Source organism: Anopheles marshallii, chromosome 3 (assembly GCF_943734725.1).
Source record: "Anopheles marshallii chromosome 3, idAnoMarsDA_429_01, whole genome shotgun sequence".
NCBI classification, from domain to species: Eukaryota; Metazoa; Arthropoda; class Insecta; order Diptera; family Culicidae; genus Anopheles; species Anopheles marshallii.
In genome coordinates, this window is record NC_071327.1 from 53796964 (window position 1) to 53812404 (window position 15441).

General features: G+C 42.4%; 1 protein-coding gene across 1 annotated transcript; it reads right to left on the reverse strand.

The window, feature by feature from the left end:
• Positions 1–702: 702 nt before the first annotated feature.
• LOC128714929 (uncharacterized) lies at positions 703–10532 on the reverse strand. The gene is made up of 3 exons (XM_053809810.1): positions 10393–10532; positions 8110–8263; positions 703–1065 (listed from the first exon to the last, which is right to left on the reverse strand). The coding sequence occupies exons 1-3, from the start codon at positions 10530–10532 to the stop codon at positions 703–705; spliced, it is 657 nt and encodes a 218-aa protein (XP_053665785.1).
• Positions 10533–15441: the final 4909 nt, after the last annotated feature.

The window sequence follows — 15441 nt, forward strand, 5'->3', positions numbered from 1 at the left end:
TGTGTTGATTGTACTTCGAATAGAAACAAAAAACGAAACAAGTGCATCAGGAATGAGTTAAAAGCAAAACAAAAAAAAAGATTGCGAGAAAATTATATTATTATTATTATGATAATTATTAGTATAGTTTCGTTTAGACTTATTGGAAAAAATATATTATTGAATAAATGTGTTTTATACAAAGCGAACCCACGAATGAACCGAACCGTCTGTGTGTGTACCTGTGTATAGCCACAAGATGGATGACAGAAGAAGAATTGCAAAAACACATTTGAAGGTTTGTACTTAATTTAAAAAAAGTTTTATTTTATCCTTTTATCGCTTTCCAGTCAAGCGCAATTTTATAAAATCTAATCGAACGGTGCACTTGCAAGCTCAATCACAAACGATAAGTTGCATTAACAGCGTTTTCGTTTTCTGTCTCTTTCAGGGGTTTTTTTTCACTCGATCGACGATCGATCGCCGATCGCCACGAAACGGTATCAATAAATATGCACTGCCAATGTGGTGACAAATGCTTTAAAAGAGAAAAAAACAGGCAGTCGATGGAATTGAAGGTTTGGTTTCTCATCAATCCGGGCGCCGTGTGCGTGCTGTGTCCGTGATCCGTTTTAATGCCGGTTTCCGCCTACCCGATTCCAGGTGGTGAAGAGTGGCCACGATGGACGACGACGATGGGTTGAAGAGCGAAGCGGAGAAGGCTTAAATGCGCAGGTTCGGGTTGCTGTACTTCACGTACTTCAGCAGCGCATCGTTCTCTTCGCACACCCACGGCTTCACATGGTGGCAGGCGACATCATGCCAGTGGACACCGTCATCGTAGAAGTTGTTCAGGATGGCCAAACAGTTCTCCGATGCACCGCCCTGGATCAGTTCACGGTTGTCCGGCTGTGGTTTGCCAATGCCGCCACCCTCCGACCAATCGTTCTGGTTGCGTACCGTCGTTGGAGCGAGCTTCTGCAACTCGGCCGTCCAGAACCATCCGTTTACATTCGTCGGCTGCAGATCGGGACGATCGCATCCCTTGAAGTCACACAGTCGTCCGCTGGTCCAGATGTACTTTTGCTGATGGGATAGAAAAAAAAACATTCGAATGCGAGGGATTAGTTTTGGCAGATTTGAAAATTGCATACCTTAATAGTAACTGTCTTTGGATTAGTTATTCGATAGCTCTTGCTAGGTTTTTAATTATCGGTAGCACTATTGGTTCTTGTTGATACTGTTATTAGCTCTATTGACTAAGTATGAATTATTTCCGAACAGTTTTAATGGCGGACACTCTTTATAAGAACGCAGAGTTTTCGTGTCGAGGTGGTAACGTTGAAACCATTTCTAAATTCCTTCCAAGCTGAACTGGAGTCTGTAATGGTAGATGTGAAATCTTTCCATATTTCCCGAGTTCTTGCATTCTTAAAATTAAAATTCTCCCCAAAGCTTTCTTAACTCACACATTTTCAAAGCTTTTCAACATGACGGAAGAGTCGGTCAGGAAAGATTTGTATAGAATCGATATCTGAGATCGTTTTAAAACGCATCGCCTTCCAGTTCGTTCTTCAGTATCAAATCCCTTGGTCCCTAGAACATTTTAATTCGCTTATAGAAACAGATTCTAAGAGCAAAATCATAACTATTTATGGCGATTTTGTTGCTCTACAAGTCAATCCTAGCGCCCCACAAGCAGTAAACCGTGCTGCCTTTCCTGAGTGTTACAGTTCCATTGTTAGTACAGACTCCTCGTTTCGTGAGGGGATCAAGATCTTCGCTCGAGGATCGTACCGGGCTTTTTTGTGAATAAGTACGGTCATATTAACAAAATGAAGCAGTATTACACTGATGCATCATCCTCTGAGGAGGGCATTGGCTTCGGTGTTGTAAGGGAAACCACCGAAGCCTTCTTCAAATTGAGGCAGCCATGTTCAGTGTTCACGGCTGAGCTTGGCGCATTTTACTATGCACTATTGTTAAAAACAGCTAGTCCCCCGGATCAGTAAATAAAATATATTTAATATTTAAAAAAAGCCTTAGTTCTATTGAAGCACTGAAAACTCCAAGGGCGGTTAAAAGCCAAGACTATTTTGTAGTTAAAATTGTTGAGTTGCTCGACTCAATGTTGAACAAAGCGTTTAGTATATCGCAAATCTGGGTCACTTCTCACTGTGGAATTCCCAGCAATGAGAAGGCAGAAGGCACTGGCCAAAACAGGCGGCAGAGAAGGTGTTTTTATGCCCGACCCATCCCTTACTAAGAGTTCCTACATACTCCACAGCTTGATTACCTCTTGATCTCAAAACCATGTTTATACAACACTGAGCTTATGTAAATTATCTCGTGGCCATACCATCCAGTTCCGTTCTTTAGCAATACATTTATTGCTCTTGGTCTTGAGTTGATGATGCTTTAATGTTCGTGACATTTAGCAACACCAAAACATAATCCCTTTTTTCCAAACAGTTCCACGCCAATAATCTCGTTTGCCTCCCATAGGGATTACATTCCTCGCATACTGCTGGCGGCCAATTTAAAGCTACGCTGCAACAACGGCCACGGGGGCTTTTTTTTTGCAAACTGGTAATTAACTCACTCACCTGCTAGTGCCCATAACGCCCCTTGCGAATTGTTTGGCCACTAATCTTCCCATTACATTACACTTTTCGTCTCTCGGTGGCGTTTGGAAGGAATCGACTGTAAAGTGGTCAAACCATCAACAGCAACGAAAAAGAAACAACATCTCCACATTCCCAACCCTACCTTCTTGGGAAATGGGTTCCACCCCCTGGCCCCTCTCTGCAGAGTGTCGTTAAACTGAACCGATCGGCATTCCCTGCCGGAGCCGAACACACCTTATGGCCACCCAGTAACGGCCATTAATCCAGTTGGATGACGATGGTGCGGCGCATCTTCGAGGCGTGTTTGCATCTGCCGGACGAAAACGAAAGTTTTTCCACCGCAGGCCAAGGTGGTGGACACGCCTTCCCCGCGTGCCCCTGCCGTACTTCCTCTCGCACCAAACAAGCTGCATGATTTTCATGAGCTCATAATTATCATCTCGCCCGGTTTTTGGGTTGCGTCATCGGTCGGTCGGTCAGTCAGTCAGATTGAAGAAATTTCACAACACGTGCGTGTGTGTGTGTGTGTGTATCGTTTCCGCCATTTGCCGTACCGGTGGCCTGGATTAGTGTCATCGTTGGAATGTGCGTTTTATTGATATGATGTTCCACTCCCTTCGATGGGTTTTTCTTCACAAACACACAATCCCTTTTGTGGCCACTCGATTGTCCGGGGAGCACCAGGGACGGGGTGGTAATGCAGATGGTTTATCGAGCGCGATCGATGCTGTGGCGATGCGTAGGCAAATAGCGAAGGCTCGAAGTATAAATAAACTTTGTGTACCGTGCCCCTGCCTGGGTTTGTGAGAAGTGGGCCTTATCCGCACTGTGAGCTGAATGGCTACACGATCGGCACACACAAGACACAGCGAGGAAACGTTTAACGTAACGGCCGTGCAACAAGTGTGCAGCGTGTGAAAATTGATGAACAATAATATGGGGTTGCTTCCTTCTTTATCCATTCATGTTGTGTTGGTTGCGAATATCGGCTCGGAGGCACATTGATAAGTTAATGGTTTAAAGAAGAAATAAAAATCAGCGACGCGGCTTGTAAGCCGGGGGGTTTCTTTTAAATAATAAAGTTCAAATGTGAATGTGAATGAATATTTCAAACGAATAAATGATTATCAATCTCCACAAAAAACCAACTATAATTTTCTGTTATACTTTTCGCTATTCCTAAAAATAAGTGATCGGTATAACTTTAGCAGATTTAAGTACATACATATTTGAAGTTTCTTTAAGCCTTAATCATTCAAGAAGCTTGTGAGAATTGAGATCTTCTGATAGGCATGATTCTTATCTCCTCCTCTCTTAACTCGTAATCCTCTAAGCAGCGTTCGGAAGGAAAAAGCCCAGAAAGATTTTTGGCCCCGTTTGTGTGAAAAAATAATGGAGGATCCGCTAAAAATACGAGCTGAGCGAAGAATTTACAGTGGTACATACTTAACACTGTATGTGTGATTCGGATTCATGAGTGTGAATGATGCTTTGAACTGATTTAATGAATCTGAATCTCTATTTCAAAGATATATTAATCCCATAAAATATTTGAACCATTCAAGTTTCATGACCGCCTAGGAGCATGAAGGCGCCCCCTCCTCCCCGGTAATTGATTGCCAAGGGATCTTCGAAAGTCTCTTAAAATCTATTAATCGATTCTTGATTTGAATGACTCCTAGCGAAAGATTCATATAAATGACTCTTCGCAAAATATCCACTAAGCACAACCCTAGTCGTGCAGTGAATTAGACACACCAATCTCCGGTAGGGTGGTCATGTCATTAGAATGACACCGGACGGCCCAGCACGTAAAGTCCTTTCAAGGCATTAATATGGACAATAGAGGCATTTGAGAGCCGAAATTTAAGCGAAATATTAAGCTCTTCTTTGAAGTTGTTTATTTGAAAACATATTTCTGATTATTTCTAGAATCCAACAAGAGAAAAAGACAGGATGGTGATCACACTTTTATCCAATCAAAAATTTCATTTTGATTTAGAGTCTAGCCAATTCGTTATTCGAATGAAATCTTTGTTTCAGTCAAAGAAATTCTTATAAAATCTTAATTCTTAAACTATTAAATTAAGTAGTTATCCTCTAAAACCTAAAGCCAATGTCAAATGCCAATCTTTGAAGAATTGTTCGTTTTAGCGTAGGGGTAATTATTTTATTAAAATAGTTAACACTCCCATCATTTATTACCATCAGATCCTTTAGGGATTATGCAAGGTTTGGGAATCTAGATGAGAATCGATCCATGACCTTTCGATGTATTAGACCTAATGCTAAGGCACAAAACCATCGGTCTACTTTCGAAGCCCCGCATTACAGGCTCAAAAAACTCACACGCTCATTAAATATAAAGTAACACAATCAATTTTTTGAATAATAGCACAACAGGGAAAACAGGACATAACATCCGAAAAAAAACTTAATTGTTTAACATGTTACGAAAATTCCCGACAACGCAACAACTAAAAGGAAGCGCAGAGGGAAATAAACAGATTTTTAAAGCAATTTACAAACTTGAAAAGAGAGTGAAAAAAAAAACATAAAAAAAACTTACAACCAACAAAACTGTCCCGATTACGTCGAGCATGAATAAGCGATTAGCTTGCCAAAGACAATCCAAACAGCACTGCTGTTGTTTGTCATGAATATTCAAGCAGTGCGAACGGGAAATAAAGCTCCACTTGTCATAATTTACTGACCACCTACCCCGCACCTACCGGCGGACATCGGAATCGAATTGTGTGTTTGCGGGATTTTCGCACAATCGTCTCAACCAATCATCGAACAACGAAAAAAAAAAAAAGAAACTAAATCGAAAATCATATTCCCGCACCAACGGTGCAGGGCAAAACCGTGCCCAGACGCGGGCGGAGGGGAATATCTGCCCCCGCTTATTGAACCGGTTTAAGGGAAAGTGGCCAAAGTTATGATAATGATGGTTGGTGATGATGAGGTCAAAAATTACACAGTCCTTGCGCGCCGGTTCGTGTTTTTGCGCTGAAGGGTGCTGTGGGAATTGGCCAACGTGCGGGCGCACGCGCGCCCCAAATCGTCGCTTTCACTGGTGCACCATCTTCCTTTTATTAAACCCGTACGCAGTTATGCGGTTCCCGGTGTCTTCCGAAAGGTGAAGTTAAACGAAAATAGTTACTCATTAAAACAACGGCTACGTTGCTAACGAAGCAAGCGGTGCCGGAGAAGCGAACGAGAGAGATTCAATGGGAGAAACAGCGGTAAGTGTCAAATTTATTATCCTTACGCCTGTCGGGCATATAGGGTGGAGCCAACCGAACGGGTGCATCGGGTGCAGTTCCGTTAAGGTTTTTCTTAAGTCGTCGAGGTTAAATAGAGGAAAAAAGTGAAAGCCAACCTGAACCTGCCGAGCGCAATGACGACCTTCCGCAATACGCACCTAAACTAACATGAGCAAAAAAAAAAAACAGTAACGCACAGCTCCATCGCCAGAGAGAGAGAGAGAGAGAGAGAGATGTGTGGCACACATTGTTTGGTAGGTGGTTGTTTGACGAACGAAAGACCGATGCATCGCCGCCGCGACGTTGACTGCATACCGATGTGTGACATCATCACTGCGAAAGGGGGAAACCTTACGGAGGCCGGCAGACGTGCAGAATGCAGATGAGCTAGCGGATGATCAGTATGCGTACGCATGTCCCCCAGTTCCGGCCCAGCGTACGGTTAGTGGTTTGTGCAAAAGTATATGGAAAAACAAACCACCGAGGATGGAGGATGGAATTACTTAAGGTGAGATGCGTAGCCAAAAATTTCCGAAAATTATATTGCATACATTCCGAGCTTTTTTGTTTCAGCAACTGGTGGTAAAAATTCCTCATTAGTATACTGATAATTAACGAATTTAAATGCCAATATTAATGCCTACTTATTGCCATGCATAGTGCATATTGTACATTATTCAAGCGCGTTGTTCATAATACAACCTATAGCAAATCTGTATCCAGGATTCCTTGAAAACCTGGGGACAGATGTCTCTTTACACAATATACTAGAATTTGCCAAGACCTTTTATAGTCGAATTGATTTCTCGAGTGTCTTGTAGCTAAAACACTGTCAAATTATCCGACGGATATCGCAGCCTCTTTACTCTAAGCCCGGGGGTCTCCAAACTTTTCAGCCCGCGGGCCACATTGGCTGAAACTACCGTAACGTGGGGACCGCTTACAGATTAGCTTGCGGGTCGTTTACAAAGATATTTCGATGAACGTGATTTTTGACTTCATTTACTAGTGTTTAATGTTAGTAGTTATGACAGTAAATAATATTTGAATAAACCGGAATTTGGAGACCCCTGCTGTAAGCGTTCGCCGTTGTGATGTAAATCTGAATCAACAATTTCAATTCAATCAATTCAACAATTTCTGACGAATCGCCAGTGGGCAACTCAATCGTTAAGTTTTTAAAGCCCTATAGACTCCTTTTAAGAGCCTTAAAATACGTTAATATTATTTCTTAAAATTATACTTCAATTTATATAATTTCTAGCCAAAAATACTCTTAATCCCACCGATGAGGTAGTTGCTCGAATAGAAATTAATCCCAAAAATGGCATTGTTCCAGGTCTTCCGAGTGTATATAAACCCTTAAAATAGAGCAATAATATACAAAACAATATCCAATAAGCTGCTTTCGGTGCATTTGGTTATGCATTTGGTTATATTCATGGATTAGATGACGACGGGGTGGAGCAGTCCGGTGGCATGATGGTAGTGGCGCTGGTCTTCACACGAACGGACCGGACCAAAATCCCATCCGGATCGATCCCCCGTTGCAAGGACTGACTATGCAGCTACGGGTAAATAAAGTCACAGAGAAAGCCAATGAATGGCAGAGTTTTAGAGAATTTCTGCAAAAGGCCCCCAATACCGCCAAGATAAGTAAACTTTCGATGCAGGTGTGACATAATTTATGAACTTTCGTTCATTAAAAACCAGCAACCCATACGTTTGGCACCATTTTTATTAGACGTGCCTTGCCAAACTGCTTCAACCTATGCAAATGAGTTGTGCGGCGCCATGCCATATGCAACTCCCAAAAGTGCTCCCTATCGAACGGTCGGCTTCAGCGTTTTGTTTTCCGTGTGACGCAACGTGAGTGCCGATAGTGTTCCCCACCCAACAGCACCCTGCTGATCCCCATCGTGTATCATCGCGGTGGTCCGATCGGATGGTGCCGGAGGTGGCAACACAACCGTTGTGCATCAAGTACACCGATCGGCATGATAAGATCTGCATCAAACGTCAGATACGACACTGGCCAACCAGCCGGAAGCAACAATGGGCCAATGAAATTGTGATTTATCGATGACAGTTTCAAACGATTCGGCCCGAAACCCTCTGGGCAGCGCAAGGCTGTAGACAGGTCTTCCGGGTCCGGAACTACATGCAATTGCAGCGCATCTCATGCGCACGTGTGTGACCGGTCTGGTCGGTATAAGGCAGCAGCCATAACTTACCCGGCCTTCCACGATTCTCTGCTTGATCCACTCATTTTCCGGGCTCGTCTCAACGGACACACTGTCCATGCAGCGCTGGCGGCAGAAGTTTCTCGCATCTAGCCAATCCTTCTCCACGCCCCGCAGTGTTGGATCGCGCCAGGAGAAGAAGTAGCTGTGGGTGGGACGGGTAAAAAAATGGCGTTGAAAACACAGCGGATGATACAATCGACTGAATGTTGAACCGGTCAGAGGTGAAAAGTGCAAGTTACTGATGGTGACCTACGGGTAGAATTAATTAATCATTGAGGCGTTGTGAAGTAAATTCACTGCTTGAAAGGTAAAAGAAATTATTTGAGTTTGAGAAAAGTAGTTCATTAATTTTTCTCCAAGCTCCACTACAACATGAAGCTATACAAAATTAAAATAGGATAAAATTCAACTATGGGCTATTCTTCAAATAGGTTACTGTATCCAAAATGGTATGTTTGTTATTCAGAGTTCCAAGGAAGTTTAGCAAACCTCTTTATTGTTACAGTTATTTAAAATTGTTCTGCATTTTTCAGTTTTGTTAATTTCGCCCTCTTCATTATCGGCATAAGAATCTCAAGAGGATTTTGTTAGTGTAACTTCAATTAATTCATTGACCGTTGACGGATCTCTTCATAAACTCTTATTTCTTGTCCTTCTCTTTACTGATTTAACAATTGTCTTGTGCTTATATCAGTTCAGAACTTGCTTTAGTTTTCGAAAACGTTTCTTTACCTAAAGCAGGTTGTATTTGATTTAATAATACGTAATCATTTGTATTAATTAAACAAGAAAACTTTGTCTTATTTCAATTAAATGAGAATTTTGGAAAAATTCAAACAATCTTACTTTAGTTCAACAAACCCATGTCGTCAATTCCAATCATTCTAATAGTAAGTGCACTACTAGAAGTACTAGATATTCAATAACATAACTATTACACATGCCAGTTACATCTTCTCAAAACACTTAGACCATGGCAAGCATGATCATAGCTTCATATTGAACCTCACTGTTTACCCAACAGCGTAACAGAAAACCCTTTAAAAGCACATCGCCCGAAGATGGACCTCACCTCAAATGTCAATAAACCTATCCCGCGGCACCGCCAGTGCTCTCGCTCCATCACTTACACAACACAACGGAGCCGAGAACCAGGTTTATGGATGCGGCTCTCGGCCACAACATCAACAAAACCCTTTCCACAGACCGGAGAGTGTGGAAGTGATTTAACATGTTATTCAAAGGCAACGGGGCAACCCATTACCATTTCCTTCGCTTGCTGGCATTGAACTTGCTGTGCTGGTCGACCACTGGGGCCGTTTCACCAGCACAACAGGTTCTAGGAGCCGTAATGTATGCGTGGAGAAAGTAGCTCAAGATTCTGACCGATCGTGCAGCCTCATGCTATGGGGTATGATCATGTGTTTTCTAACAAGAATGAAGCTATATTCGATTGCGGATGGAATTTTATCATTAAAATATTTTTTTCCTAAGAGAAGTACACATCAACGTGCAACGTATTTTATATCAGATGATTATTAGCCTTTTACGTAAAAAAAAACTACCCCCTGTACAGTGCTGTTACATGCGTATCAGCACATTTCCTCACATAAAGCTTTCCGAGTGACATTTTGCGAGCTGGTAAAACAATGATAACAATCTCATTGAAAAGCACCAAACCGGGGGCCCATCGGCGCCGAAGCTCGTGCGGGTTAAAGACGTGAAAAACGTGCAATTAAGAAAGCAAGAGAGCGCAAACAAAAAACTCCCGGCGCAATGAGAAATGCAAACCTCACTTCCCATTTTGGGCTTCGATCGTCCATTCTGTAGGTGATCGTAACGAAATTCTCACGGGTACGGGTTGGTGGGTTGTTGCTGTTGTTGTTTTACTTATGTCTCTTCCTTCTCCTCCTTACTATTGCTTGCCGTTACCATTTCGATCGCTTTTCACTCCCCTTACCCCCACACACACTCTCGTTGGGTGGAAAAACAAAAACCGCGCACACGCTCTTACCGCATAATGTGCGCACGCGGCGGTACGGACGTACATTGCGCAAGCGGGAAGGAAATTTATTAGGATAAGGCGGTTGGAATGGTTGAGCTTTTGCTCTTGGCGAGCAAAATAAAAACAAAACCATCAAAAATTCGCTTCAAATCCCGTGTTTGAGCAACACTTTCTCCGAAACAAACCGCTCGCAAAACACGGCCAGGTTCGTCGCCTGGCGTTGAAGTCGTTTGTTTTAAATGGGCCGCGACGCGCCGCCTGCTTACCCTTTGCCGTCCGGTGCACGCTCGTGGATGATGCGGCTTGCGCACAGGGCCGGATTGGGTGCATCGAGGGTTCTGCCGTTCGGGAACTGGGCGGCCGTTAGGCCGACGAGGGCAACCGCCATCAGCACGAACTGCTTCATCGTGTACGGTGATTTGCTGGTGTTTTTTTAATTTGGAAATGCAACGTTCTTCTATTGCACCGCGTTGCACCAAGGTGTATCGATGTGGAACGAGAACCGAGAACGAAAGCAAAGATACGAGAAATTAAGACTTGAGAAATAAATTATCACACCGCGGCGACATTCGACTGTTCCAAAGAGAGGCTGTACAATTCACTGAATTTTTTTTACAAAATTTGGCGACTATAACAAAAAAACTACAACCACAACAAATCACTTCACAATTGCCACAATCGCCACAGTGATAAGCGCCTGACGGGGTTTCACGCCTTCTTCTCTCTACTTCACAACGTACCTTCCACTTGGCTGCACGATCCAGCGCAAACTGAGCTGAACCTACCCCACAAACCTTTATTTATAGAGAAGAATCGTCGCGGCGGTCCGGTGTCGGTGGTACACACGATGAACCACACCGGAATGGAGGAGGGAGCACTAAAAGAAGGAAAAGAAAACGCAGACACGAGACATCGCGGTACGGGGGCCGGTGCGGTTGCCGCCACCGGCCGGGATACGGGATGGGAGATGGACTTCGAACGCGTAAGACAATGAAGCCCCGTGAAGACGACTCGGCTGCTGATGATGTCTGTGTTTTGATCCGGCTTTCCCGGGTATATGGGGCCCCCGGCCGATGATGCCGTTCCGTTTGGTCGTTTAAGTTTTATTTGTTTCCAAACCGATGCCGATGGTTCCATCAATGCTGCTTCCACTGAACCCAGCGTGTAACGATGCTAACGCAATTATATGTTTAAAAAGCTAGTTACAAAGCAAATAGCCTTCAATACGAACACGCCAGCAAAGCTGCAATTGATAAGCAAATGAATCATTAATTCCTATGTCCGAAACACACCCCCGAATGGCACGAATCTTTGTAGTCCCCAAAAAAGGAAAACCGGCCAAAGTAATGGGTCAAATAAAACAAATGACACCGTCGTTTAACTGGCGCTTTACCCGACAAATGATGCGAATAAATGGTGACTCAACAAAGGGGTGTGTAGGAGATGATAGCAATGCCACAGCACGGTTAGCGGATTTTCACATTTTATTAGATGTTCAATTAGCGCGAATGTTTAACACATTTTGTATACCGTTGCCTATTTACGAACCCCTCGTTGAAAGTAAAAGTTGCTAAGCGGAACCAGACGTACATTGAGTGGTAGTGAGCTGTTTTTGTTGATAAGATAAGTTAGATAAAATGGTACATATTCAATGAAATATTTTATCCGAATTTTTAATAGATTAGTTTTGCAAGAAATAAAAAGATTGTGGATTTTTTTTTAAATTACTTAAGCTCTTTTTCGTCCTACATTTAAAAACAATTATTAAAAGTATCAATATTATCCATCAACATTTACTAAATGCAACATTTAAAATGATAACAATAGTAAAACACAGAAAATGAAATGAAAAAATAAATAAAAGCTAAAACAATAAAACAATTGTGGAAATGAAAGAAACGTTCACAATGCATAAAACAAACAAAGAAAAGAATGAAAAATAATAGAACAAATCAACAATATAAAACAAGAGCAAAAAGAATCGAAAAGGAAAGAAATACACAATAAAATAGTAATGTGATTACAGATTGAAGTATTAGGAGACTTTAACCAAACAAAAAAAAAGTTTTCCAAGTTATTTTTTAAATTTCAAAAATTATTTTTAAATGTTTGAAAATCATTCCGATCGTTATGAAAATCATAAACATAACTCAAAATATTCACCGCAGCATACTTTCCCCGTCATCAAGGTTCATACATTTATTTCATTTGTCACTGTTCTGCTCAAGTAAACGCACCCTAAGCATGCACGTCTTAACCTCCACCGGCAAACAATTGCCAGCCTAACGAAGTTTCTAGCGTCCTCATCTAACGAGGGGTTCCAATTCCGTCAGCAAACCTCCAGAAAAAATAATGCTATTCTTCCAGACATGAAGCGCGATCGCTATCTGTGACGGATGATCGCCCTTCGACCGTTCGATCAACAATGCGCCATGGGTTTCCTTTTGTTTTGACCTGATCTATTGTACCACTGTCGAAGATGCACCATCACCTGGTTGAACTTTGACGTAATCTGCAGTCGTTCATCATCAACAACAGTCCTGCTAACCTGTTTCCATTTCCCGCGGTACGTTTCCTGTGCCCTGGATGACGCGCTTACCTTGAAATGCGTCGGAAGGCAACGCTAAACACGAATATCATGCTGAGACTGATTCTTGTCATGCAACGAAGGAAGATTTCACTTTCCCCATTTTTAGTCGTCTAGACGTACACAAGAAGAATTCAGCCTCGGCTGTACTGTGGCACATTTGGACCGTTCTGTTTCGTATCGCCGTACAGACGCGTGAAAAAAGAATTAAAGGAGAAGAAAGTTTTTGAAAAGATCACACAATAAACAAAAAACACCCCACACACATATGAATTGTATAACCGGTCAAATAGTACAGACGTAAGAGACGAGGGAGACACAGCGACAGAAAGAAATCGAGTGTGATCTGCTTTCGGCGCTCTGAGGCAGTCCATCAATCTGAGATCATCGGACGTCAGCGGGAGTTGCCCGTTCCGCACGATCGAGGTGTGAATTAATGAAGGCAACATAGCCTCGATGCAGAGATAATTGCAAGGATAACAAGATGAAGCTGAAGCCCAAACTCCCAGACCGTGCCCAATCATCCCGTTGGAAGCCGGAAGCTCCCAAAACTTCCCAAAGTTCATTCCATCTCGTATCGATGTAGATGTGCCTTTTTTTGTGCTCTCCAGCCCGAAATTGGATTTGAGGTTGTTCGGACGATCCTGACGATGTGGTCCGAATAAATTGTCAACCGTAGGAAGAAGGGTAGCAGAAGAAAAGGCAAAAAAATGCAGCACGCTATCGTAATCGACTCGAACCGACCAACCAGCTGGCAGGGAATCGAGCCATATCCTCGCCCCAACGGACGAACACCACATTATCATTTAAAAGCATCGGTACGAACGAAACGCCCAGCGGCCCCGTTATCCAGGTGAAAGTGGATACAAATATTTAAATCACACCGTGGCGTCTTGACCGCCGGCACTGAGGACAGATGGGACGGCAGTTGGAGGTAGCGTAAGTTACGGTATCGCCAAATATTCGCGTTCCGTCCCATCGTTCCCAACGATCGCCACCGACACACCTGACGTCCTGTCGGTAATGAAACGCTTCGGCAGACGGTTGGAACCGTGAGCGCACGATACGCAAACACTCCAGTCGATGTAATGAAGTGCGACCGTGCAATTTTCCTACTTCTTTACAGTGACTTTTGCAGTGGTTTGTGGTGGAGGAAGGGAAGTGACGAGGGGGTGCTATTTTTAATGGGAAAAAATATTATTTATATGAAAATTTTGGCATACCAACTTGGGTTGGGTTTGATTTATATTTACTTCACTGTTGTATAATCAACTGTAGGTGTTAACTTTACGACATATTTTATTGCTCTCAGTGTTCCAAGAGGTCCATACTAACGGTATGACAATTGATTGTTAGGCAGATTGAAGTAAGAAAAGTTAATTTTAAATTTCCCCTATTCAAACGGCTAGTAGTACAAAAAAGATAGTAGAAAAATATTAAAATAAAGCCACACATGCAAATGAAGAAAACATTTCACCACAAAACAAAGCAAAAAACAAAATGATAAAAAATGAAGAAAAAAAACTCAAAATGCATCAAAATAAAATAAAAACATACATAAATGTACACTTAAGACCGAAAACAGTACGTAAAACTTACATTTCCATAGAGAAAAAAACAGAAAAAAAAGAAATAAAAAAAAACGAAAAACATATAAATAATAACATAAATTGGTAGAAAAACTAGTTTTAAATCCAAAACAAGAGAATAAAACATAACACACGATTGAATCATAAAAAGTAGTAACATAGAAACAAAATGATTAAAGTTAAACTCTAATTAGGATAATCCTTATTAAAGAAATCCTATTAAAAGACTGGCAAAATAACAAAATTAATAATACCTTTATGAGCAGCAGTATATCGTTAAACGTGATAAATTTTTCCATTTTACTACTGAAACAAAGGTGCTATGTGAGATCTTATCACACATTATTCATATTAATGCATGTTAAAAATAACCTCACGGATTGATTATCCTTGCCTATGCTTTAGCATAACGGTTCAATGCCTGCTTGTTTTGGTTTTTTTGGTTTCTATCATCATTTGGAAGCTATTCCAAAGACGTTCTTTGCCGAAGAAAGCTAACCCACACAGTGCCATACCTTTTTTTTGTTTCAGTGAACAGTTCGATGTGTGGAGTGTAGGCATATTAAAAACTCCCATTAATAAACGGTTGTATTTCATGCAAATCCTATAATCTTTTGCTCCATCAGCGCACCAGTGGAGTAGGTCGAACCGGCAATCATCCGGTCACCTCTGGCGACTCGCACAACCTGTCCGTGTACCAATCTGTGCGCCATGATCGACAAGCCTGATCAGCAAGCGCGCACACCCGTCGATATGTGTTTAATATCACCATTTGGGACATCTTCCCGGGGAGAAGATCACATTTCCGCATTGTTGATGCTATTTTCTCTTCCCGCAACAAAACGGAAGCCTCTACCTTATTCCTGCATGCTACATGCTGCAGGAGGGGGGAAGTTTTACAAGTTTCCCACCTTCGATTATCTCCCGAACGTGCCATACCGGCCGAACACGGCGAAGGTGACTATCGATCGGATCGATAACCGCGTTGGTTTCATTCCGGGTATGCGAGGAATCGTTGCAGGAACACCGTTTTGTAATCGTTCGCCTTTTTGTGCCATGAAGATGCGCACGCGTTGCGTTTTCAGACGCAGTCGAAAGACGGACTGGTACGCTTTGGGGGAAGTTCCGAGTAGAAACCA